Raw genomic sequence first — 27,643 nt, 5'->3', positions numbered from 1 at the left:
ACCTCTTAGAACATCTCTTCATGTGTGAGCTTCAATGGTGTAGGTACCTTCTTGGTTGTTTCTACAGTTTCCATCATTTATTTAAAAATATACGAATAAGTTCTCGAGTTCTTAAGCTCCATGTTTCTGATTCCATGTAAAGCTTATAATCATGCCATTTGTTGCTAAGTTTAATGCTATTTAAGGGCCATCACGGTAAATACCATACCTGAAACCGTTGGTTGTTTAGCCACGTGCCTTATCGAGAGATATCCGTTTAGCATGCAGGTGTGTCATTAAATCCGAAGCAGACATAAATCGTTTCGTGTCCGGATAGCGTCCATTCAAAGTAATTTCCGCCTCTTGTAAAAAAATGACCGTTGGATCATCGACCGTTGCCCATAGGCAGTTGATTACACTTCATGACTACATTTTATAATACCTTTGCCTATCAATTTTATCTCAGTTCTTTAGTGGATCCTTTAGCCTTTCGGCCTCCATTCCCATAAAAGACTCTCAATTTAATGTCCTTTGTGCCTCAGTCTGCTCTGCAGAGCATTGCACAAAGGTTTATATTGTACTTTTATTACTGCTCTTTTTGTTCATTTGAATGTCACTAAACGATAATTTTAAACTGAATTGTGGTGCAGTAAAAATGAAAGTATACGTAACCATTTAGTAATCTGTGGGATAGGTTCATTAAAATTGATGCACGTGGTACTTGCCTACACGCGAATGGTAACCACTCTAAACAATATTGTTTCGTAACGCAAATTAGATAGGATTCAATCAAATTAGCACAACGGAAAAATGTTGGTAACAAAACACACGAGAGCTTAGATCTTTAGATCGTGACTGTGGATGGTGAAAGTACTGGCATAACAAGAAATTCAATGGAACATTCATAACAAAATGTTATTTTCGTTCTGTTTCGTTGTACTTCATTGAAACGGTGAGTACATACATACAGAACTGGTTTGAGCGCCGTGATCAAGACGCGTCTACATTGTGTAGGTGTAATATAGGCCCTATCATATTGCCTACTATATCATAAGTTTGTCTTGAAAGAAATGAGTCAACGGAATTCTCGTCGTGTAGGAGTGATTCTTCGTAAACTTCCGGCGTTCCCACATTCGCCGCATTTGGTGTGTTGCGGCAAACCGGATGCAACGTAGCCTTTTATCGCCACGTGCTTAGTGTGCCGAACAGTCGGCTCGATAGGCCATCGTCACCCCCGTGACGTGAATCACCTCTGTAGTAGTTCTTAGAAATATCACTACTATAAAACATTACGCACTTACACTGCCATTGTGATCCACATGTTGCTTCCTAATCTTTTACTCAATCAAAATATTTAATTCGATGCGACTTGAATTCTATGTCAACCCCCCAGGAATTTAAAATTGCATGTGGTATCAAAAATTCATGATATTTTTGGAAATATGTATTTCCTTTATGAATATGGTTGACGTCTTGTCGCAATCTCACTCGAACAAGGCATAGTCAGCGGTGAGACAAGCGGAAGAAACATGCGGTAAAAATTACAGTCAGACATGCAAATGAAGTTAATTGTTAGTATCACGGAATCAACCGCCACGTTTTTACGTAACACCTTAAACCAGGAACAAATTAATAGCTTCAATCTAGATTATCTGGCAATCGTTAAAAGAAGTGCGTGTAATTGGTCTGAATCTCGCCGGCTTTGTTTCATAAATTCTTATATTCCGTAATTCTATATCCAACTATCGATCAGTGTTATTTAAAAAGTTGATCGTCTGTAATTGTGGGTCGGCATTAGAAGAGTGTCCTATCGTTGAGCCAGGAGAGAAGGGGGTGGCGGCGAGAGGCGCGAGGGCTTTGACCCCGTGCCCGTAATCAGGGACGCTGTGGCCGGCGCTGTCCTTGCTATCCTCTCCCTCATTCAAATTGTACCATTATGAACGACGCCATTATTATATCTATTCTTTTGTCTGATACTACTACATTGATAAACAATTAATATCTAATCGGTCACAAAACATAACAAAAGCGATAGTTGAACTGTGCCATCGGCAAGTACTCCGACGCAGAAAGTGTGTTTGGAGATATAAGTGGCCTAGTTCGCAGGCCGGCGATAACTTATCGACGATGCGATCGATAAAGCTCTCAAAACGCAAAGTTGCCTTTGTACCAGAAAACAAAATCCTATGATTCCACGTCATACGTCGTTTAATTACTTCATAGACGTAAATAGAGGGTTACGAACGTTTTATTGTTTAATAACTATAGTAAATTGTTAGATTTATGTGGCTTGCGTAAGTGTCGGTGCATCGAACGCAACCGGTTCTGGCGGGCGTGTTCATAATTTACCACTAATCTTGACCCACAGCTGTCTCGGACCAGTTTCTCGGCCTGATGCAAAGGCTTGACCCGTCATATCAATAAGATCTCTTGGGCGGAAGTACATGCATACATAATATAATTTCTGGGTGGTAATCCTGTTGATGACTGTTCCTACGATGCTTGGATTATGACAGCATGTAAAACATAATCTAGCTCTACTTTAAACGAACAGTTTGTAAACGTTGTTGCCACCTTTTATATGTAGATGTTACGGAAATACAACGTTTGTAACTTATTATACACTTTCTTTTGTTCTGTTTTAATGTCAACACATCTTAGCGTGCGCTTTTATTTATAAACCTGTTCGTATTGTTTTAGTGCTGCGGACAGTGCGGACTCACCAATACTGGAGGAAGCTGGGGAGAGCGGCTCGGAACAGAAGCCAAAGCCTCTCATCAAATATGGAGAACTCGTTATACTCGGGTGAGCATTGCTTTTCTTTTGTATAAAAAACTTATCTGTAGCGACATTACATCTTGCATCTGAGATAAAAGTATTGATCTAGACTCATACCTGCGTAATATGGAAAAACAGTTCTATGTACCTAGTACTTAATATTGTTGTTTTGCTACGTGCCCTTATCAGCAAAATATAACCGAGTCGTTGCTGGCGGCCAATGGGGTAAAAACTATTCATATAACAATAGAACAACCTCCAGGGACAAACCCAATTGCTTTAGTGCCGTAATAAACTAATATCCTATTCTGTAATAATATTGAAATTCCCAAAAGTTCTGCGTGTCGGACCCATGTCACCCTCTTAAGGTCCGAGTTTCTTTGTCAAGGTAGAAAGACCCGAAATAATAAAAGAGCATAATAATATTGATTATATTGGTAAGATACTTATCAGATTGAAAGAGGCAACGAACTCTTGTTACATATTAGAATCAGTATGTATAGTAAACTCTTTGAGAGCTCCGTCTAGCAAAAGAGCCGCTTGATAAGGAAAAGATAAATTGTCGTGTCGCAACATTCAGTTGGTTACACGCTGAATAAGGTAACTAATCACATCACAGAAATCAGAATACAATATCAGGAAGAAGCCTGTTTCGATCGCCTTCCAATTATCTTGCTTTGAATATGGTACGATCCGTTGAAACCATGGTCCTTGTACGAGTATGTAAAGAGAAGGGACTTTGATTCTCGGTCTCGATTTAGTAGCCGATTGGGTGCTTTGTAAAACTTTGTATCTCTAATTATTAGCTTCATGGAGTTTCTTTTTATAGTCAATATTGAGCTGCAGAAAACCACTCTTAAAATGCATATTATTTCAGAGAGAATTCAGGTCACCCGCCTATCAATAAAACTGTTCTTTGCTCAGTGACATCAATCAGTTATTTATCATACTCACTTAAAAATCTTGATCAAATAAATGATTTAACGTGCTCCTAGCGTCATACTAGTAGGTAGCTCATTATCCTTTGTCCGGTCATCTATGAGTGGAATAACAAGGTTAGCGTGCGAGTGCAAGGCAGAAGTGACGACCGGTATATCATACGTATAATATCTGCGGTGATACGCAAGTGCAGGCCAGTACATGCGCCAAGGAGTAGAAATAAATGGAGTGGGAAACTTGTATACGAATAAAATTGTAGTAATGTAATTCAATTTTAGATGTCTGAAGAAATACTAAAAACAGCTTTTTATTTTCTTGGTTTAAGCACAGATTACTACAGATACTTCACTCAGTAGAAAACTTCCAATACCTATTACGATAATTGCCTACTCCTTCGCGTCAGCAACCACTGTATGCTAAAATGCGCCTAAATGCTCAAGCGTACAGCAGTGATTGCTTCGCACCGCGCGATCCCACAGTAATCGCAGGGCTGCCTCTTCGGTAAAATTAAATTAACATAACTTTTTATCTATGTTATTGAAAACTGTGAATATGTTCTGACTTTTATGTGGCAGTTAAAAATTTTATCATTTATAAAATATTTAACCAACTAAAAAAAAAGGAGGTGATTAGACATAGGTACAGGCCAAACTGAGAAGTTTGGCTTGTATGGTTTGTAGGTATGTATGTTTGTGCGCGATAATCTCGCGTTTGGCTAAACCGATATCGAAGCGATTTTCAGAAAAGGATTTGTTACATTTAGGAGAACGTTTTAAAATAAGTATAATACTTCTTAGTTTGATGATGATCTTCGGAGATGTTCACTAGAAATGAAAAAAAAAGCCTTAAAAAAAGAGAACCGACTTCAAATAAGGCACAAAGCCGTAAGAAATAATTTGTTTTTTTTTTATGTTGGTGCTAACAGCTGGTAATTATGTTGGTGCTAACAGCTGGTAATTACGAATCGAAAAAGCACCGACATCAAAAAATAAATTATTTCTTACGGTTTAGTGTTTTGAAGTCGGTTCTCTTTTTTTAAAGTTTGTTTTATTATTTTTGTAAGTTTGTTTTGTTTTATATACCTATTGGTGCTGACTGTAGAAGAAACCTAGATAAAACATAATTATATACATCAGTGTGTAGGTAAAATAAAAAAATCTTTAAAGTTACAGCACATAAGGCACCACACGGCATCGTAATGCGCGTACGAACGAACAGCACTATTAGAAGTCGGTTAAAAATTGAACGGCGTGCGCGCGCTTCGCTTGCGAAAACCGCAACTGAATTTGATCCGCCGGCGGACCGAGACCGCTCGGCTGGGCGGTAGGCACTTATAGCGCGCAAGTACATGGAGTGACGGAGGCCTGGTTTAAGTATGTATTTCTAAAAAATATTTTGGCGGAGTTACAGCTCCATTGACTATATACTCTTTGGTTTCCAACTCCATAACACCGTTAGAATAATTCACAGTGCAACTTACATCGAAACGAGATCTTTTTCTGAACAATAGTTTTTGCGCTTGTAAATATCTGTATCTGTGTTTCAGATATTTGCAGCTAGATATATTTATTTATACAGGTTTTATTTTTGACTACTTATACTTCATTAAGTATCTTGTAAAAGGTGCTTTTACATGTGCCACGAAAAGAATGTTTAGTACCTAATAAAAAATCTCTGATTTTGTTGACCTTTCCATCAACGCATAAGAGGATCTTATTGAATTTTTCTAAACATAGATCCTGTGACATTCATGATGATCTTCGTTTAACCTCGAGTGGTTTACCAGTTTAGTGAATGTCACCCTCTAAAAGCCTTAGGAGACGACAGGCGTTCAATCACGTCTCTATCGTGATTAATTGCACTTACGATTTGATATACATGTGCGGGTATCGGTAACACTGCATCTCTTGAACGAATTCTATTACCAGCGTATAGTTTCCTGTCTCGATTTGATTGCAGTTTCACATAAAAACTTTGGGTTTTATAGATCGAGGTGGCCGTGATAACAACTTTGATAATCATAATAATATTGTTGTTTGTCGATGTTTTTGCTTTGTTCGTCTTGTCTACGTAAACGTTTATTTTGTTGTGTTTTGCTCTTTCAAGTCTTAGCCCAAGGCTACGTTTAAGTTCGAAGCAAAATTACATATGCAGCAAGAAGTGTAGAGAACATAATTCTTATATTTCACATACATGATGTCGACATTTTGTCCGTTCTTTGCGTAATTTGAAAACTGATCAGTCGCCCTTGTAAAACAAATAGCTAAGTAGGCAAAAAGTATAAGTAGGCACATCTGAACTGTCGAAATTGATAATAACGCTACCTTGAATGATTCATAAAATGTTTTATTGACTCTCCAAAGACAAAAGAGAGAAAGTAAAGCATCCAGTCCCTGCAATAAAATAGAAAGAAAAACAAATAAACATCAATTTTACGGCGCTGCGCAGATTGTCTTGCAAAACGGTTTGCCAATTTCAATTTAATTAAAGTAAGAACGCTGTAAAAGTGTAACCTCATAATTAAACTTTGATTTTTTATAGTGATAGTGAAGCGTGACCATAAATTAGTTAATTAAATATTGTGACAGTATGTTGACATAATTTTTAAATGCGATTAATATTTTGCGTAGTGATAAAAAAAAACTGTTTAACGCGCAATTTTCCTTGAATGTCTTATCATATATTCTTCTGAATCTAAAGTAAAAGAAAATGAGGTAGTTAGCCTCTATGTCGTTATAATAGTTTATTGTTTTACACAAAAGAGAACAATAATCTCTGCTGTAGACATTTTATCATTTTCTTCCGTGTTGTTTGCAACAAAATGATTTATATTAACATTCCATTGTTTTGTAATTATGCGTTCATCTTTGCATGTCATATTCATTAATATTATGTGTACCTATGTGTGCTTCTTTAGAATTGTATCGGTGTATTTGATTGGCAAGTTAATTAAGTAAATACACTACTTCTACGTCTGTATAAGCCAGCCCTCTGATTGTTTGTTATACAAGCATATTCGAGTAACTTTGCTTGCCTTAAACCAGTGGAACATAAAAGGCACGCAGACTTTAATTATCACTACTAATATAAAATATCTATTAATCAAAATGATTATGAAATACATTCATATTATTTCACCACTTACACAAATAAACTCTTTTGCAAAAAAAACGGGCACCTATGCGAAATCTTAGTTTTAAGGACTTTACGTGTATTTCAAAGGGTTTTAATGATTTTAGTATGTTTCTAGCATCAAAAGAGTTAGCCGAGCATGAATGAGAGTGTATTCTAAATTGGAATTTTGTACAATTGCTAAGAAATTGGTTAAACCTTGTTTTGGACTAATTGCTAGCAGAAAGTTCGTCGGTGTTTTGAAAAGTTTTTGAAGTGATTTTCAGAAAAATAATAATGCAGTTTTAATTAATGACTAATGTACTTTTTTGTTAGATCAAAACATTTTTGAAAAACTATGCGTATTTAATAAAATTGTCACCTGCTCTAAATGGGCTATACTGATGATTGATGACAATTTTAAGAGTTTCGGTATTTTAGTGTAAAGCGTTCTATTGTTTAGATATTGTACCCACGTGTTTTAAAATATCGCTTTTTCATAAATAAACACTATTTAGAAGAGTATCAGTACTTTGAGCTGCGACAAAACCAATTTAAAGTAAGCAGTGCCGATCACAACTCGTCTCCTATCAGACTTTGACATTTTTAAAAGTCTTGAAATTCTACAAAATACAGAAAATAGCGCAAAGACTGTGAGCACGAGGTCTTAAGGTCTCGTAATCACTGATTTTTAAACAACCTCGTCTCTTGGGAAACTCCGTAGACCTTTGAAGATCTATGAGTCTGAGCGTTCAAATAGCGTGTTTTCATCCCACGGACATTTTATTAAATAAACTTGCCTATAATGAGATTTTCTGGCATCTACAGCACTTTCTTGCTTAAATCATAACAATAATTGGCTATCTGCTCATTTCTTAAGAACCATACGTTTGGCCAATAATTTTGAATTTTTGACACTCTTTCAGCTAAATCGTCGTTTAGTAACCCGATACCTATGGAGTTATCGAGAGCTTCAACGCGGCATTAATTTGACTTTTTAGATAGCTTTAACCCTCCTCATCATTTTTCATGTGGTTAATTTTAACATTTATCACAAAATTTGGTATTTTTCAAATGTCAATGTCCGATAGGAGACGAGTTGTAATCGGCACTGCTTACTTTAAATTGGTTTTGTCGCAGCCAAAGGTACTGATACTCTTCTAAATAGTGTTTATTTATGAAAAAGCGATATTTTAAAACACGTGGGTACAATATCTAAACAATAGAACGCTTTACACTAAAATACCGAAACTCTTAAAATTGTCATCAATCATCAGTATAGCCCATTTAGAGCAGGTGACAATTTTATTAAATACGCATAGTTTTTCAAAAATGTTTTGATCTAACAAAAAAGTACATTAGTCATTAATTAAAACTGCATTATTATTTTTCTGAAAATCACTTCAAAAACTTTTCAAAACACCGACGAACTTTCTGCTAGCAATTAGTCCAAAACAAGGTTTAACTAATTTCTTAGCAATTGTACAAAATTCAAATTTAGAATACACTCTCACGCATCCTCGGCTAACTGTTTTGATGCTAGAAACATACTAAAATCATTAAAACCCTTTGAAATACACGTAAAGTCCTTAAAACTAAGATTTCGCATAGGTGCCCGTTTTTTTTGCAAAAGAGTGTAGTTATTAATGAACTGTCTTGTACGATACATTCTGTGTGGCTGCGACATGAAAATGTTACCAACTAAGCCAGGTGTATTTTTGCATTAATTAGTAAGATCTCGCTAATGATCTCGACGTAATTAGTTCCTGAGTCGCAGAAAAAATCAGAGACATTATCTGTAGACACTTTTTTGTGGCGGGAAAACCTGACTTGTATTCAAATTCTCTCTCTGTATCATAGTGGTACGTTACGATCAGCTAGTCAAAGTGGATGCCTATGTAAATAATGATAATCGCCTACAAACTTTGGTTTTTCCAAAATGATAAGTTCTGATAACTTTTGCCTTATTTTGTGAACAATAGTTAAGTAAGATTAACATGACTTCGATTTAAAAAGGCGAGGAAGTGGTCAACAATAATTCCATAACCGGCACGCGCATCTAAGGCGCCAAAAGGGGTCGGAGCGTCTGAGCGGGGCGAGGATAACAATACGCGCGCTAGCTTATAACTAAAAGTCGTAAGCTACAAAATGGTTTTGTAATTTTAATATTTAGAAATGATAATTTAATAAAAATTCCTACTACCATTTTAAAGAGTATGTATGTATATACTCAACTACTAAAAAAGTTAAGAGGCTTAAATCGGTCCCGTTTGCCCATAATATGTGAATCTCTTTTTAAAAAGAGGTATGTTTGATATATTTTTCTCTGTTATAAAAGTTACCTAATCATGTTTCTACAACAAACAAAATAAGGTTTATATCGTGAACTTTCAGATAACCAAGTTGTATTTTGATCCGTTTTGTATTTACTGAGAAAAATTGAAATCCTTGGGGCCAAAAATTCCAATTCGTCCTCTTAAAGTGTCAATGCTTTGTGATCGTATTTCATTTATCTACAATACTCCAGTTATCTATTTGCGTCTATTAAAAGGCTTTTCACGCTATCGGTCATTGTGTTATTAATTAATATTGCACAACAACTATAAGTACTTAAATTAGCTTATATTGTTTTGAAGAGATTCTCATCGTGGCTCTCTCTCCTATCCACCACTTCAACACTTTTGACACACATTCAAATGATTGGCACTTATATAAAAGGCGGTTCATGGGCAAGGGTTGCATTAAACAGTTTTTATAAAAGCTCTCTAGGATGGAAAATTCACATTGTTTTCACCCACGGAAGTTTCCACCCCATGATATAACTTTTGGCACCTTCCTTGCAATTCAGTTCACGCATGAGATTGCTAGTGTATGGGTACCGAATCCAAACTTCAACGTGCGTTGTATTGATTCTGAACAAGTTATCAATACAAACCAATAAATGTCCCACTGAGTAAATGTGCGGATGGCTAGCCGACTGATGACATCACTAAGACAAAGTTGTCTTGTTTAATCTTTATGGTCAACGCTTATAGTGCATACCATGCCTTTTGAGGATTATTTACACTATCTTCCACGTTCCGCATGTCACACTTTCTTATTTATTGCAATCATCATCATAAGCACGCCATAGCTCAAGCGTTTTGATTCATTTCATCCAAGTGCGACAATTTAGATGAAAACATACTGGGAAATATCGCATGACTAAAATTCGAAGACATGAATTATGTAAACTTTTAATTTGGTCCGTGCTGTGAAGTAAAAGAAAAGTTAACACAACCAAGAAAAGTTTCGAGTTGAAAGATGAGGATCTTCGTAAACCTGTTATGTTCACTGCTACGATATTCTTGTTGTGACTTCACAACTAAGTCATTAGAAATCCCAGAATTGACAACAAAAGACTACTTACAAGATAATCCACTCTAATCTAATGCCTTACAAAGAGAAGAATGTTCAGTTTATCTATTCCCCGCCAAATATTACAAGGCCTAGTGCTGATCTGGTTTAGATCCCATTTTCACACCTTATTTACTTAGCGAGCATATAAATTTACACGTCGTGATCATAACGGCGCACTTAGTTTCTGTAATCTACGGCACGCATGTGGATTCTCATAATCACGGTCATGACATGAATTCATAATGTTCGTAGTATATCGAGTTCAAGAACAGCTGACCGCAAAAGTTTCTTATATTGCGTAGAGGTCATGGGCTCGGAACATCTTTTTAGCTTAAACATCACGTCCTAGCAATTTACTTCCAGGTTTGTTCAGGCTCATTTTTGACCCAGATAAATTACGAAGCAAGTGTGATTTAAATATGGAATGAGAGGAAGAGTGGTAATAGCGACGAGGCTCGCATTACTGAAACGTAACTCCGGTCTTTAAATACGCAGCGCATACAAATATGGTGCCCACTTTTCTCGTTTCGACACAAACTTTCTGTTAATCCATTTACGCACTTTACTTACGATACCTACTATGCACAAAAGTATGCTACTACCCACTGCCAAAGTCAATGCTAATTTTCAATGATAATGATATGCTTTATTTATGGCTCCGGTCAAATGCTGCTTGTGTATTCTGAATTTGAATTAATACGTTACATCATCGGCCAACGTCTCTAGAATGTTAGCTATTTAACGAATTATCAGATTAATGGGTTAGTATGTCAGTTTTCATGTTTCCGTTAAAACGAAGCTAGGAGTTTTTCTTTACTGTAGTAGTAAAACAGCGTAACGGGATATTTTACAGTGGGCGAATGGGTTTATAGCTACATGTTGTAATTTTGATGCGTTCCTTTTTAATCGCATCAGAGATGTACCACGACGCGAACAGCGGAAGTAAGTCTGCGAGACGAGCGATGCTGCCAAAATAGCTCAGCTACAACACGATAAAATCATAACAAGCTCAAATAGTTTCTCGTTATTTATTACATCACGGGCTGTGTGGTCCAAACATAATTCACCGGGCCAATTATTACAATATTCTAATAAATTAATTGAATACTGACGGCATAAGCTGTATGGATTCTCCCATGTTTTTTTTATCACTTATAATCTTTATTGCGAGAACAAAGACCAATACTAAACTTATACCTAATTGATATATTCATTTAGCCTGGCGTCAGGCGCAAAGAATTTGTTAATTTGTTTCGTTGTATGCAGGTGGATAACCGTTTACCCGCTATTAATATTCCACTCGCACGTACGTCCAGTACAGTACTCAGACGCAAAAAAATACGTTTTCTAATTCAGTTTTCGGCTAGCATCCGTTAATTACTTCATTTTGACGAAAAATATTCTTAAACCTCGACCTGTACCCGATTTCTATATTGATCGTACTTCGAGAAGTCTCGTTTTGAAGCCTTTAATTACTGATTGTTCGAACTTTCTAGAAAGTTTAAAATGTTAGCTTGTTTTAGTTTACGTTTAATTGAGTATGGAGGTCGAACGAATTCACATGCTCTGCACTAACTTGGCCTTTGTTTTCAGTTATTTGGATACAGTTACCGATCGGTCACGTGCATGGAACAAAAGGTTTTTCACGATATCTAAAACGTGCGGAATATTTGGTCTGCTACTTGAAATGTAATAAAAATATTTATTATAATGTTGATTTCGCTGAATGAAAACTAACGTAAAGTTACCTACATTTTTGTTTTATCGGTGGGTAAATTTCATTCGGTTCAAATCGTAACTGATTTAGTTATCAAGGTTATAAAAATATACACTTGAGATTATTTCATCTTCAAAAATGTTTATAGAAAACCCAGCCTGTTGGCAGCCAGTACTGCGCAACACAATTTATAATAGGTACCTACTGGTATTTCCAAAGCTGGGATAAAGAATAGCGCTGTTTGCAAAAAATGAAAAGATATTTTTAATTCGAAAGTGCCGACTTACCTTAAATGTAATAACGCAAGCGTGAAATCACTTTCCGCAACAGCGATGATACACTCCACTTCCGTAACGAATTTGGAAAAACCAAATATTTATGAAATCAATAAGGAGCATCACTCTCTTTGACCTGTTAAATTGGTGAAAAGGTTTAAGTCGATTTTTGGTAGAATAAAGAATTTTCTAATCAGGCTCTCTGAGCGAAAGTTACGGTGATCACGGTGATAATCCATCTTGAACTCTTTTTATAGGGTCTGTTTTGTCACATTGCAACAACAACGAGAAGAAAACTGGGGAATTACGATTGAAGCACGGAAACGGTGCTTTCCTCAATCAAACCGTAGTGAAAACCCATTAAAAGATTTTTTTTGTCTGAACAGAATTATTTTAGGTATTTCTAAGATTTATTTCACACACTCTTAGTTGTAGGGAAGTTACGCCACAAAGTCTGGAAAGACCAAAATAAAAACAGAATGTGTTGGAATTTCCAACCGTTTGCATACCTGATTTGCGGTTGACGACTACCGTTATTGAGGAAGGACACTTAATTCAATAATGGTATGTTTGATAATAATAATGTGCTATGTATGAATGAATGCATCATTCTCTTCTAATAATGTAAAAAGTACAATTTGGGTTCGTCAGTAAAATGTTAGTACCACATTGTTCCTTAACTATTTTACGACAGCTACATCGATTCAAAACTTGTAACATCTGTCTTTGAATTTAATATCCTTCTCGAAATGCTCCTTACAGATTTCACATCTCAAGTGAATGAAATGAAGCTGAAGCTTCAATATATCATTCCCCTTGTGGGATCGTAATACCCACAGATTCTTGTAATAAAATTTTCATAACTTGGGTTTATATCCTGGGTAGGGAAGAAGACTCGAAAACGATACATCATAATACGTAATCCGTCAAGCCAGCCGTAACCTTCCGAATCAATGGTGATTTTATCCTTTGTTGATCCAAAATATGGGGACCCTTCCCATAAAGCTTATGTGGCGTACTTACAATACTTGAGTATTTTGGTTGGAAAAATGGTTAGAACAACGTTATTTCTGGAAATGCCTCATTAAGAACTAGAGGTAACGTAATGAGTAGTGTTATGTCAAACCTTTTTCTGTAACAAACTCCAGACGTACCGACACGCGATACGTTTGTACTTGTATGAAGCCAACCCGCAGTTCTAAAACCGTGTTTATATTATGATGTCTATTCCGAGCTACACTTTGTCTGTAATTAAGATATACAATGCAATATTCTTGTATTACCGCTCCTCGTTGCGTAAGCATGCAACCGCAATAATGCTATTACACTGAAATGCTATCCCTAGTTTCTTACCGCTTAAAGTAATGCAATCGTATGCCTGCAGGGGGCACCCGGGACTCATGTGTCCGTCATGATCGATTTATTCCTAATAGGATTTTCCAACAACGCGCGAGGCCTTACCGATGTATAAACATTTCTATTTTAAACAAGCGAATTAGAAGCTTTTCTATGTTTTGTTAACAAATAGAATACCCACCTCCATGTGTATAGACAGCACAAACATATTGCCTAACGTTCTGTATTGTCCTATACAACAGCACCGATTTATGGTTACCCGATGCTGTTAACGGAAACAATAGTGCTTTTACTCAATTTAACCGTTTTATTGCTCGGACATAATTCATTGCTTTCCCTCTGGCAATTTCTATATTGTTTTTCTTTCACATTAATATAATAGCTGTATTTGTAGCAATCTGTGACGTCTTTCTATTCTATATTCGGTGACCAAGCAACCACAAATTGTAGACCCCGAGTCCTTTATTGAACTTAATGCGGTTAATTATATTGAATAGGAGTTGAATTTTCCTCTACAATAGCCGCCCGGGGTGAAACCATAGGTCGGAGAAGTTTTGATTGCTTCCATTTAGAACATCAAGGTTAACCGACCGTTTAACTCTGAGATTAACTTTGATTGGCCTTTCCTGAATATTTTATTTTCTTTCAATAAGTTCATAAATCATTAATGATGTATTCAAGTTACTTTGATTACTCAAATTCTTTTTCATAATGGAATTCCTGGAAACCAACATTCAGCGAGACCAAATATGTATTCAATATACTGCGAAATAATAAAAAGAACAGTTGTATTAGTTCAAAGGTGAAAATCAGTTACTGAGCGTGCGGAAACGGGGTTTATCTGATGGGAATCCGCGCGAATAACATTTTAACAAAAACATCTTATGTCAGACAGTGTGTTACGCCGACTTATATAACCAGCACACAAAAGATTTGCACTTGTACAGCTTCCCATGCGTTGAGCCGTCAACATTGTCTGATTTCTTACCGTTTCATAAAAATACCACACTTCTGTGAACTACTCGAATTGAATTACAGCCGCATGTAACTCATGTTTATAGCATTTTAACGCGAATTTTGACGTCATTATTCGTCTTCATTTGACGTGAACTTGTCCTTGCATCAGCTGGTTACTTCACTTTCGCACTAACCTCATAAAAATAACAGTATTCGAAACTAATTGAAGACACGTCACTTCATTAAATATTCAAATTATTATCGTCAAGCTTTTCCTATAATGACCGCAAGTCAAACATATTTATGTGGTTGGTTAGTTGTGGGAGTATAACCTAAAGATACCAGTTCTTGTCGATTGTTCGATTTAAATTCTCACGGAAGTTTAACCTTTCCCATCGACGATTAGTGCATATAATGGCTATAACTAAGTACAACAAGTACCTATTGTTATAATTGTAACCATTGAATGCTAACTCTGACCTAAGGATTCTTTCACAAATGGAAGGTCGCTTTGCTTAAAATTTTAAACATTCTGCTAATACTTCTCACATTAATTACTTCTGGAGATTGTCACTTCAATGTCTTTGTTAAAATAAACCCTGATAAAATCTTGACGAATGACAGAATCTTATATTTTGAAATCTGAGAATAATCGCCAAGATGTTTCTGCATAATTACTTTTGTTATTACCGGTAATCAATAAGAATGTGATTGATGATCGACGAAATCAGAATCTTCAGGTATTTTCCTAAGATGAAAATAACTGACTACCAGATGTTACCAAAGTTATATGCTTTCTTTCAGTTCAATCACGAGGTTATAACAGTAACGATGTTATTTCAGTTACAACGGATACCTGCCTGCCGGAGAGCGTGGTCGCCGCCGCAGCAAGTTCGTGCTATACAGACGACCTTCAGCAAACGGCGTGAGGCGCTCCAAGCACTATGTGGTCAAAACTCCCCACAGCAGCAAGGCAATACTCGATGCCAGCCAACACTCAATATCGTACACACTCAACCGCAGTCAGGCGGTTATCGTCGAATACACAGAAGACCCGGACACGGATATGTTCCAGGTAGGCCAGACGTAGCTTTAATATTTTTCGAAACTTTAGAATGAAAATCACTTATTTTTATGAGCCATTGGACATTTTTGGGGTCAAAATTCAATTCTGCAATATCGCAGTGGGAACGTTTCTGATTGACCTTTACCACCTCATCAATATAATATCGGAGGCCCCAGTGGTTTCACCGTGCTCGGTTTCGTTTTAAAAGTAAAATTATTCTTCATGGCTTGTCTTGCCTTGTCACATACTCGAGACACGTGACTAAAGACATATCAACAGGATTTACGTTTGTCCGGTTTCCAAGTGTGGGTTTTCCAAGTTAATCTTGAGGTAAACGTCGCGCGCTTGCTCAATGGAATAGGCTGACTGATTCTATTACGCATAAAACATTTTAGTTGTTCCGTCGTGTTTTATTCTACTCTCCAATATTGACTTTCGTGATATAAATACTTTCTACTGCCTTCAAGGTTTCAAGACTGGATACGTATTTTCACATGGTTGTTAGATACATTGCTTCATCAGGGGGGAACAAGCGTTATTGTTTTGAAATAATATCACAAGATCCCCTCGCATTGGGTCCTCTTATCGGGCACCAGACGTTGTCTGTTTGCACTACAAAACATCCGAACAATGTGCTACACGAGCTCAAACAATGGGCCTTGATACGCGATTGCTAAATGGGGACGCGTATTTCATCTACACCGACATGGAGACCAACCCTCAATTCGGAAACGCTTTCAAAACTTTACTATGTGCAAATAACAGAACATAGTGGTAGAAAATTCTTTCGATTTAACGCATGTAGACTTCCAGATATCCACTTGGTGATGATGCTTTCTTTTTAGGTTGAAAATGGAAGCTCAACATTTACTGTTTTTGATCCTGGCTTGAAAGTTAGTGAATTAATTTCAGAAACTAAAAGGTCGGCCCGTCATGGTTATAATACTGATTGCAGAATCCTAAAATCGTTGAAGTTTTGCCGACATTTTGCGTTACGTTTAATGGAATTGTCATTATTCTAGAAAACAGTTTAAATAATTGAAAATAGTAGTTGGGCCACATAATAACAAAGGGTTTATTTTTGATACAAAGTGTCTTGCAAAGAATCGAGTGTGTTTGTTGTTATAAATCATGTTGTTTACATTTAGCGTTGCGCTGAGTTGCGCATGAGGCAGTGTGTTTACCCGGCGGCGGGGCGTGTCGTGGCGTCTCTCATATCTAATCGGCGCATGTGGGTTAGTGCCCCCCGGGAGAACAATGCGTTGGTCCCTACGACCGGCATTGATGACTTCAGCCCATGCAGAGCCACAATCACATTATCAGATCCTCTAGAAACACTTAACCGATTATAACTTCAATAACACTAAACACCATCTAAAACAATACTCTGTGATAACGTTATTTGCTTTCGAGTTTATGATGCGTAGATCGTGAGAATTGTAATTCTTCATACTTATTTGAAGAATGCAGTATCACGGCGTAAAAACAGACTAAGTTAACGTTCAGTTAATTCGACTTTAATTTAATAGTTTTGTCCTTTGCAAGCGGAACCTCTCATTATTGCAAGTCTTTAACCGCTCAAAAGCTTTGACCTCTAGTAAAAATCGGCTTTGTTTTTGTATCAAATCGTACAACGTTAATCTAAGTAAGCACTTGACGCAGCGGCACTTGCTAATTTCTATGGAGCGTCGAAGTTCGTTGCCGCCGCGGTCGACGCACTGTTCCACATCCTGTTCGTTTGATTGAACGCCATTTCCATTGTTGCCAACACTTACACATCGCAAACTTGCAGTAAAAACATATACAACTACCCAAATAAATATTTATTGGGCATCGGAAGTGCTCCAAACATTTACATATATCGCGTCATTGTTTACGACTAGATAGCCGCTGTGAATGATATCAAAAGATATCTCCTACTGAAAAACCTTTTACATATTCAATAAGATCGCAAGTGTTGCTCTTTACATATTTTTCTACGTCGTATCTATCTGGATTATATCTTCAACAGAATACATACATCGAAACTTGTTTACGAATGTAAGAAATAAATTGTTTGCATTACAGGGTTTTTGCGTCTTATGCTGAATCGTTTTGTCTGTTGCTTTTGTTATCTGCTGTCTACACTCAGTAAGCATTCACTGATTTGAACAAGGTCTCTGTCTGCGTAAATCATGGAGATGCAATCTTCTCAATTGTTTTAATAAGCTTTAAAACTGCTATAAAATTACCAACATAATACCCAAGGGTATTCACAGTCACACCAAAATAATCTCCTAAATCTCTTCCGGGTTAGTCCAAAGTGTTTAATCGGTCATTGGCCAAATATTCGTGTTAACCTATAAATCTATATTTACAACAAATATTTCTGTTTGACCGAGTTCGTTGTCCTCAGATCTAGGTCTAGCTAGTTTTTGTAAATTATGCTAATGCGTCTTCATGACATGGTCGAGGTGAACGGTGTACAACGGCAATCTGACTATGGATTTTGAGCTCTACAAAACAGGTTTAATGACCAATAACCCACATATCACTAGACTCATTGCTAATAGCTTTTACATGATCTTAAGGAGGACGTTTTCAATTCAATCGATCAATAAAAGCCAATTAAATAATTCCGAAGGAAACAGGAGCTAAAACTGGCCTGCGTAAAATACCCTGTTATTAATTAAATATTTAATTAATTTCAACGTTATATCCTTAAAATAGTTACGTCTTCTTGCTTTTCTTAGTACATGAGCACGTGTGTTATTCCCACAAATATTATTATTTAAAGTTTTGTGTCACTCCTAGTCCCAATCATTAAATCAACAAAAGCAAGTTAATGTATTATATCAACAATCAAAAGGATGTATTAAAATCGTATATATATTAATTCTTCTATCCACGCCACGTGTGATATTGTTACTAAATATTTAGTATAAAAAAATATTGAGAAACCCAAAACAAACAACAGATCGTAATTGATAAATGTCAATGTCAGATGGTTAGCCCACTTGGAATGCCCAAATCGTTACGAAACGCTGTCACCGGTGATTGTTATCACCCGGTAGTCATAAAAATTCAGTGATGCATCATGCTTGCAAGCGCTAACGGGGTGACACGTGACGTCACAGATGACCCGATCCGCATGTCAACGAGGGTGGGGCGTGAGCCGTGACGTCAGACCAGGGGTGGGAGTAAGAGACGGCGTGGTCGGGCCAAGGACGTCGCCGGGCCGACCGGCGCGCAACACCCGCCGCAATCGATACCGTGGCTTGACAACCGCAATCTGCAATCAACTGCCTATCTTCGCATCTAGGCGATCTAGACAACCACTCATCTTGCTCCTGTCTGTTGCTCCTCTTGGCCTAAAGAAGCCATTTTATTAACAGTGGTAGTCTTCAGTCTCCTTGCGACGTGACAGCTATACAACACCCAACCAATTATTATCTCTCTTCAAACTTTTAATTATAGTCTTAATCGGCTGGTTTAAGCGTATGTAGGAATTTACATTTTCGTAGTAAATCCGGATTATATTGCCATCTCATGCATAATCCGATAGAAGGGTTCTTCTTTTAGATTAGGTAGTACCCTCGTACATTCTGTTTGAATTATGTCAGTAGTCGATGTTAGGTTTTATTACGGTTCCCTAGAAAATAACGTTGAGCTTGGGCTATTTGTCTAACGGTCGTTCACCTTCTCTTTTACACGGCAAAAGTATATTTTGCTAGGTACGTGTTCACCCCGCCCCGGTTGCCTTACTTTCACTTATGTTTTATCTCCGAGCAACCTTCAAGATCACGAAGAGAACTGGTTTTAGTTCTCATGAATATACTCTAGATTATGTCACGTAAAAACTACTATTATTATCAGGATGTGACGGTAATAATTAGTTTGGTTATAATATAAAACATAAAGCCACAAGAATCGATTCTTGTGTCAAAGTCAATTTCAAGGCTCTTCAATAACGCCCTCTTTATGATGTTTGTTTATCAAAAGCTGGCGTTCAATATTATCTTCTACGAGTAAGTGATGATAATCCAATAAACCGTAATCACAGTTCAAAATAGCCCTCTGCGGAAATCTCTGCCTTTATCGTTGAGAGTGCAGCCTTGGCCGCCGTCCAGAAAATATCCCGCTTTTACTGGTGAAAGTTAGTCTAGAGTTAGTTAAGAATATTAGTCTGCTACTTAAAAAATAACAGGATTTCCCATATTTCCATTCCGTACAGCTAAGTCTCGAATTTCAATTCTCATATGCAGTGTAATCAAAGGTGCATTAAAATTACAAAGCAAATCAAATAACGTGGAAGTGCAATTTACCGGCGCCGGTGTCGAGTTCATGGCTATCATCGTCTGCGGCACACTTGCTATAGGTGAAACTTTTTCCATTACAGCCAAGTCTAATGCTGCCCTACTATTCGCAGGGAAACCGCACAACTTACTCTCCCGCAGACTAAAATTAAAGCAATACTTCACTCAATAGAAGTTAGAAGGTTGTTTCGATATTGTTCTAAGAACTGAACTTCCTTTATAACAAAGTGCTCTCCAGTCTAAGTTTCCCTTTTATCTTTTAATGAAGTGTTTCACCCCCGAAACATTCGCAGCAGACTATTTATACGGCTTTAAAGTAAAACTTTTTAAATCATGATCAAAGTCCCCAGATTGTGTTAACAAGTTATGTTGTTTGGATAAACAATGCTTCTGTGAATTTATCAAAAAATATGAACAAGAAGATACGAAAGGTCTGGAATCAAAATATGAATTAGAAATGCGTATATTTAAAAGAAATAAATACCAAGTAGAATACAAACGTATAGCATGAAAATACACGTGGATTTTGTCTTGTAAAATATGATGACCTTTGTATCAGATTCGCAGACAATGTGAACTTCAATATTTTGAAGATTATTCACCTAGATGTCTCAATGGGCCGGGGGTGGGTAAGGGTAACGTTGGTAGGGGGTAGCGGCGAGACGGTTCATCGGACCCCGGGATAGGTAGGAGACGCGACGCTCAACTCTCATTATATCTTCTGCGTCTAGACGAAAGATGCTGTTGATCAGACTCAACATGCTCGCACAGATCGTATGTAATTGTTATAACATGAATAGGGTGGAAAATCTCAAATCCTCATGTACTTCGCCCGAATGTTGCTTGTTATTTTGGTTGATTAATCCATGTCGAGCGTTATCGTTATTAATCTTATCGAACGCAGTCATGTTATATTGTTGTTATTATGTCCCATGCTCCTCGGTAAGAGGTGTCGTTAGTGGGTGTTAGTTTGCAATAATTCACAGTACCTACCTAAATAAAAAACCTGGCTTTAGTTCAAAGAATTTCTTAGTGGATTTCAAGATGGTAAAGATCAAACAATTATCCCTCGCTAAAACCAATTCACGCATGGTTAAATATTTTGAAAGGAAACAAAAAGTGAAGTAAAAATTGGTTTGAAAGTATAACGTCTACGTCTGGTCTCGTTATCACAGTTCCTTCCTTCATTAACATGGCCAAGCAAATTGTTTCTTTGTTGTCGTCTTCTAGGTCACTAGGCAGTTGCTGGAAAAAAGAAATGCCTTTCCATTGTCTTCGTTCGCAATTTTATACTGATTTATGGAGTAGGTGAAGTGAAAAATTAATCAATCGACAACATCAGCTGCAAAATTAAATTCTTAATAAACACGTGATTTTTTGTTTGTATTTTAATTATGTACCGTTCTTTGATAGTCACGAAAACTAGTTTTATGTCTAGTAATAGGTTCAAAATGTTATTAATATGGAGGTTTATAAATAGGCATGATTAATATCTCTTTTGGCTACACATAATATACATCGTTATCTCCATGTTCCATATTCCGAGAAGCAATTCCTAGAAGGGTGAATATGGCACTTAAGGTTCCGAAATCGGTAATTTAGTTAAGGACGATATAGGTTGAAAAACGAAACGGGCCATAATCCATAATTCATTCACCACACGAATACTATTATGAGAGTACCGTTAGGCTTGTGCATTTGACCTCCTTGCGGCTCGGCTGTAAAACCGCTTGACACATGGATTGACTTCCTTAAATACTTCACTCACAGTTTATTAAAAAACTTATTACGTTCGATAAAAAAAAACCGCATCCACATGGTATTGTCCCTTGTGCCACTTCCTATACACCTTGTTGATGCTATTGATTAAATAGTGATTCATTTAAAGAACAATGAATAAAATATTGACATAAAAAGATACAAATACAATAGACTCGTATTGTAGTCTAGCTGTTGTAACATAACAAACTATTAGCAATATGTATGTCACCATGGAAGGTCATTATAACTGTATTCTTGTTTGCTTGACCGCATATGTACTAAGAATACCCTTCTTAATACATATGCTGTCAAGCAAAGGTTTCGGTGAGTTATCGGTAGCATATGGCTTTACATCATTAGGGCGAGATTATGTAGATTTTGGATATTTAGGTACTGAGTATTTCTTCATCTCCGGCAGCGCACATCACGGTTTTTTACCTCAGCCCAGTCTTTATTCTCAAAAATGCATGATCCATTAAATCTCATCGGACACTATCTGCACTCTAAAGATTCAGAAATACAAAAACGAATTTATGTGTATGCTATTAAATATTATTAATTTAAAACGTACAACTGTCTAGCCTGTTAGAGTACCATGGTCGAAAGTGTTGGAAATGTCACCACAAGAATTTATTGGACAACAAATCCCCGTTGTAATTTCACTAAAAGCAAAACATAACACGAGTGTAGGGGAACTTAAATGCAATCAAAGTACTTTCACGGCTTGGAACGCTGCTCTGCTTTCATAAAAGGAGCAATTTTATACCTTGGGGACGCTCCAAATTGGGTCATCTGTAGAACCGCTGGCGTCCATCAGGCCATTCCTTTTTTTTAAATACGCACAAGTAAGGACGTTGATAGGATTGTGATTGCCGCCAGCCATCTTGGAATATGGCCTTTGTTCGTGGGACAATGGCGCCGCGAATTGGGATGGCCCGTCGAGAACATGTGCGAATATATGGACAATGGTAAACAATTGGCTACTCATTACAAATTATTGTAGTGATAATTTTAGTTTGTATAGGACATTTGTTTTGTTGTATTGTGTGGCAACGTTTGTTTCCCTACTGAAAGGCCAGTTGTTCGGCAATTTACGCACTTACCATCGCGACTTTAAGGTCAAGCCGTGGAAACAATGCTGAGTGCGACGGCATCTAATGTCTTGTAAGGAGACATAATGTACACACGTTTTTAGATAATAATGTGCGTGGCAGGGTTGTCGCAGTAGAACTTTTCTTGATAAAGTTGTATAAGAATGATTTTTTTACAATACGAAATCGTTGAAAGAATCTTTTGTAAAATGCAAAAACACATTGTACAGATACCCCGGGGCGGCTCTGCTTTCCTCGAAAGTTATGCGATTCGGTAATAATATCAGAATACGTTGTCAGACACGGAATTCCCCCGACGACTCTGCCCCGCGGGTAAAAATACGCATGCATTCACAGTTTCCACATTCGATGATTTAATGCGACTTTGTTGCTGAAAGTTTTCAGAAAAAGATCAAACCAATTTGTTACAAACAAATATCAGGCCACCGGAATTGTTGTCAATTTTCGAATTAGAAATATCCTGTTACTTAATTAATTAATCTTTAACTTTTATGAATCATCATAATATTCGTGAATCAGCATTTAAACAAATTGAAGTTTCCCCACAACGCGTCATAGTGTAATGCCCCAAGTTGGGTCGCATTTTTTTATTAATTGGGGAAAACTTGCATATTAACGCGCTTATTAAAATATTCTGTATATGTATATTGCATATTATTTCTACATAATTATAATGAAGTGCTTGGTGAATGCAATTGGTATGGACAAATATGGAGTTTTTTATACTTTTATTTTATTCAAAGCCAGTGCATTTTTATAGGTACCTGTTCGTGAAAATATGTAGTGAAAATATTAACGAAATGTAGGTATAGCTAAGATCAGATAAAAATTGAAAGTCTAACAACCCAAATATATATTCAAAATGTAAAAAATACAATTTATTTGCATACAAGGCTCGTTAATCACGTTGTAATTAGAAAATAATTCAAAGCGCAACTGCAGCACCGATCATTGTGTAAACAAATTAAATTAATTAATGCTCTACTACTACGCTAGCTTGCGAAAGAACAATGCAACTCATGCGACTAGAACGAAGGATGTCCCATTTCGCGCCATTTGCGTGGGCCGACCTCATTGTGCGCCGGAATTCGTTCAATATCTATATCTATACATCTAATATCGCTACTGTTTGCAACGTCATTAGCTTTGACCAATGCAGCTGCATTTTTGTAACGCACTGTCAGATAGCTATCTATTTGCCATACCAACGTATCATGCAAGCGATGAGCAAAAACCACTAAAGTGAAAAAAGTAAAGTTAAAGTTCATGAATGAAGATCTTTGTTGCAAACGACAAGGCTATGTAACCATACAATCATCTGAACCAACAAGCAAAGATTAGCTAGCTAGCACAGAATACCTTGAAGCATACACCGTACTTTGCATAAAGCTACTTGATTATTGGTTGCTTTGATGGTGAATGTTCCATGCCATTGCGACGTAATGTCTGTGTAGGTAGTATACAATTGGCATTAGCCTTACAGGTTCAAAATTAAACGGAACTTCGCAGTTTCGCAATGTATGTGAAACTATGTAGGCAGGTATCAAGTATTTATATTTAAAGGTATCACGTACGTGATTCTTTTGACACTTCCTAAAACAGCTATCAGAATCTGTGTTGTTTAATTTAATATGCGGTGCTCTGTCAGCGTTAAAGATGGCTTCAATATTTTGTTTTCGTTTGAAGCTGCACGTCTGAGGCTTCTTACGGAACGAGCTTCTAAAACCAACTTTGATTCTGTCAAACAATATACCTAATGGAGGTCAAAATGAAGGATGACGCGTTACGGAGAGATTCTATTTTCTTACAAGTCATGCGTACGAATTCCTTGGCGGACTGCGATATAATGTAATTTACCAGCCAATTCAACCATCTCGTTCAATGCATGTCAATCACTTTGCACCTTTTCAATAGACCTTCCTATTGTACGGTCGACCTACTGTAAGGGAAGCTGCCTATCGACAGGTGACAGCCACCTAGCATGTCGCGAACAACAGGAACTCCGGGCAATTTCCCTACATTCGTTCTTTCATAACCATATTAAAAACCCAAGTTTTCCAAATATAACCACTCTGCGAAGAAGTATACAGCTCAAAATTGTTTGTAAATATTTCGTGAAAATTCAGGTAGCCATATGTAACGGTGTATCCGCATATCTACATGACCAGATGCGTTGACTCGGAACACGTGCTGTAACATGCTTATGACATGCGAGGATATGAGGGTTACTTTTGGAAATAAAAAGTATTCCAATATCCTTCGTGGAATAAGTTTGCCGAATCAGTCGCTCTGATCATCATGCACGCTTCTTTCTATTCACTTGTAGAAATTTAGGCATAGGGGTGTGAACATGCGCATACATAAACATGATACGCTAAGTAATTGGAGCTTTTGAGCTCTTACCACTACGCTAATAACAGCCGATAAAAATCTGGATCATGCAACGGCTCGAATGGTTAGTTTCCTTTTTGGCACGAACCTAATTATGTAGATGGGATTAGACGGAGCCGAATTATGTAGGTTCATTGTTCAGATAATGTCATTTAATTATGCATACTGAATGTTTTGGAGATAGTCATGTGTAGCCCCCGTGTCTTCGCCTACGTCCCGCCTACGGAGCGATCGAATAACCGTCTTCGGTCGCTGTCAAAGCAGGGTGATATATTTCGTACTCAATTACGCATTTATTCTCGTTGTTGTACCTAATTACTGCTGTACAAATTATGGTATTGGAAAAGGCTTTTGGAAAATTAATGGCTCCGTCCAGACGTAAGATGAATTAGAAAATTTAAACAGTCTAAGACTTTAGACATACATAAAGCAAAAAAAGTAACAAGCGGTTTAACTAGCATTTAACTAGTCACTTATGCTGCAGTGATTAGGGGTTTCAGGCTTTTGACAGCAGAATATACAGTTTCTCAGAGAAACCGAAAATTACCTTTAGTGAACAATGCTCTTAACAGTGTTTGTTCTGTACCTGAGTTTTTGTCGCCGCGCTGAGTGCCGAATAACAGGAAGCAGATGAATGCACGGCCAGGTAAATGGCGCCCGCCGACAGACAAACAGACTTTCTAAAGAAAGGATATTTTTGAGAAATGCAATTATGTTTTGGTCTAGGATTTTTTGTAACGCATCTATTTAAAAGATTCGATTGGGTGTTTCGTAGAACCGTCAGAAGATGCTAAGAATGAATTTGCAAATAACAGCTAGGGGCTGAATTAATCAGAACTTCATTCATCAATAATACGAAGTATTTTCAACACAATTCAGTTGACAATAGCAGTCACACGGTGTACATGATATCCACTTCCCTGTTCAAATTAGATTGTAAAGCTAGCGAAGCGTGGTGATAACGCCAGTATCAAATTTATGTAAGGAAATTGCCTTCGAGTGGAGGCTTCATTGGCTGCCGGGCGAAGCACAGCCCCTGTATTAAGGCGAGGAATTGGTCAACAATAATTCCATAACCGGCACGCGCATCTAAGGCGCCAAAAGGGGTCGGAGCGTCTGAGCGGGGCGAGGATAACAATACGCGCGCTAGCTTATAACTAAAAGTCGTAAGCGACAAAATGGTTTTGTAATTTTATTATTTAGAAATGATAATTTGATAAAAATTCCTTCTATCATTTTAAAGAGTATGTATATACTCAACTACTAAAAAAGTTAAGAGGCTTAAATCGGTCCCGTTTGCCCATAATATGTGAATCTCTTTTTAAAAAGAGGTATGTTTGATATATTTTTCTCTGTTATAAAAGTTACCTAATCATGTTTCTACAACTAACAAAATAAGGGTTATATTATGAACTTTCAGGTAGCCAAGTTGTATTTTGATCCGTTTTGTATTTACTGAGAAAAATTGACATCCTTGGCGCCAAAAATTCCAATTCGTCCTCTTAACCGCTCACACCTGCGGTTGCTATATGAATTTGTATGAAACAAGGGGAATGTTTATTGTCTCTTGCACGGCTTCATAATTGAAAATAATAAATTCAGTTGTTTGTTGCCCTAGGAGTCTTCGTATCTGAACAAAGGAAATTAAAATCAGTTGAAGATTTCAAAATATTTTAGTTCATAGTATCTTAGAAGCCAGACGGAAATAAAAGCAAAACCGATTCCCTTTCTAATGTCAATCTTAAAGATGCCTTTGTCATTGAAGCACAATTAAACGTTTTAGACTATTCTAAAGATTACCCGTAGGGCCACGTAGAAATTTTTTTTTTCTTCCAATGGATTCGTTAGACTAGCACCAATGGAAAATTTCTAATTGGCTTATTTATTTAAACAACATTTTTACTTCTAATTATATTACCGCTTAGTTGTGGTTTCTTTATGTACATGCGTCTCACTTATCTGGCTGCGGTCAGCTGGTATCAGTTACAGGCGGCCACTGCATTACCTTACCGATAGCCGGCTCAAGATGGCGAAGCTGACACCTTATATTACAGCTGATTGTAATAAATAAATGTCAGTATCTACTAACGACGTCAGTCCGCTGGCAAATAACAGTACTCTAATCTAATTCCTCTTATTACTCCAGAAACTACACCAGTTAAACAGAATACTTTCATGCTCATTCTATCTTGCAATGCTTTAATTTATCGATAACCTCGCTGGGTTTCTACTGCCTCTTAATCTTGACCGACACGGTTGACCAGGAAAGTCACTGGTCAAGGTAGGTAGTACTTACAAATGGATAAACCGATTTCTAATCAATTGAAAGATCAAACGATCGTTTCAGCATTATCTCTGGATTGATATGAATAGAGAAATAAATCTTCGAAATCGCGACGCAACTATCGTTTGAGAACAATACACATTCGAAACACGACCCGATACCCGTGCGTGATCGGCTCTTATCTCTTTGCACAAGATGTAATTATCGATTGTTTTGGTTAATA

At 37.1% G+C, this 27,643-nt stretch overlaps 1 protein-coding gene across 3 annotated transcripts in view; it reads left to right on the top strand.

The window, feature by feature from the left end:
* LOC110380426 (protein pellino) overlaps window positions 1–27,643 on the top strand; it is a 45,717-nt gene that overhangs the window by 7,740 nt on the left and 10,334 nt on the right. For all 3 annotated transcript variants that reach the window (XM_021340398.3, XM_021340399.3, XM_064039645.1), the window contains exons 2-3: window positions 2,680–2,784; window positions 15,355–15,586. In XM_021340398.3, the coding sequence (XP_021196073.3) occupies window positions 2,680–2,784; window positions 15,355–15,586 (337 nt within the window). The remainder of the gene's footprint in view (window positions 1–2,679; window positions 2,785–15,354; window positions 15,587–27,643) is intronic.

Source organism: Helicoverpa armigera, chromosome 20, assembly GCF_030705265.1.
Source record: "Helicoverpa armigera isolate CAAS_96S chromosome 20, ASM3070526v1, whole genome shotgun sequence".
In the NCBI taxonomy this organism is placed as follows: domain Eukaryota; kingdom Metazoa; phylum Arthropoda; class Insecta; order Lepidoptera; family Noctuidae; genus Helicoverpa; species Helicoverpa armigera.
This window is presented reverse-complemented; position numbering and strand designations above follow the sequence as displayed.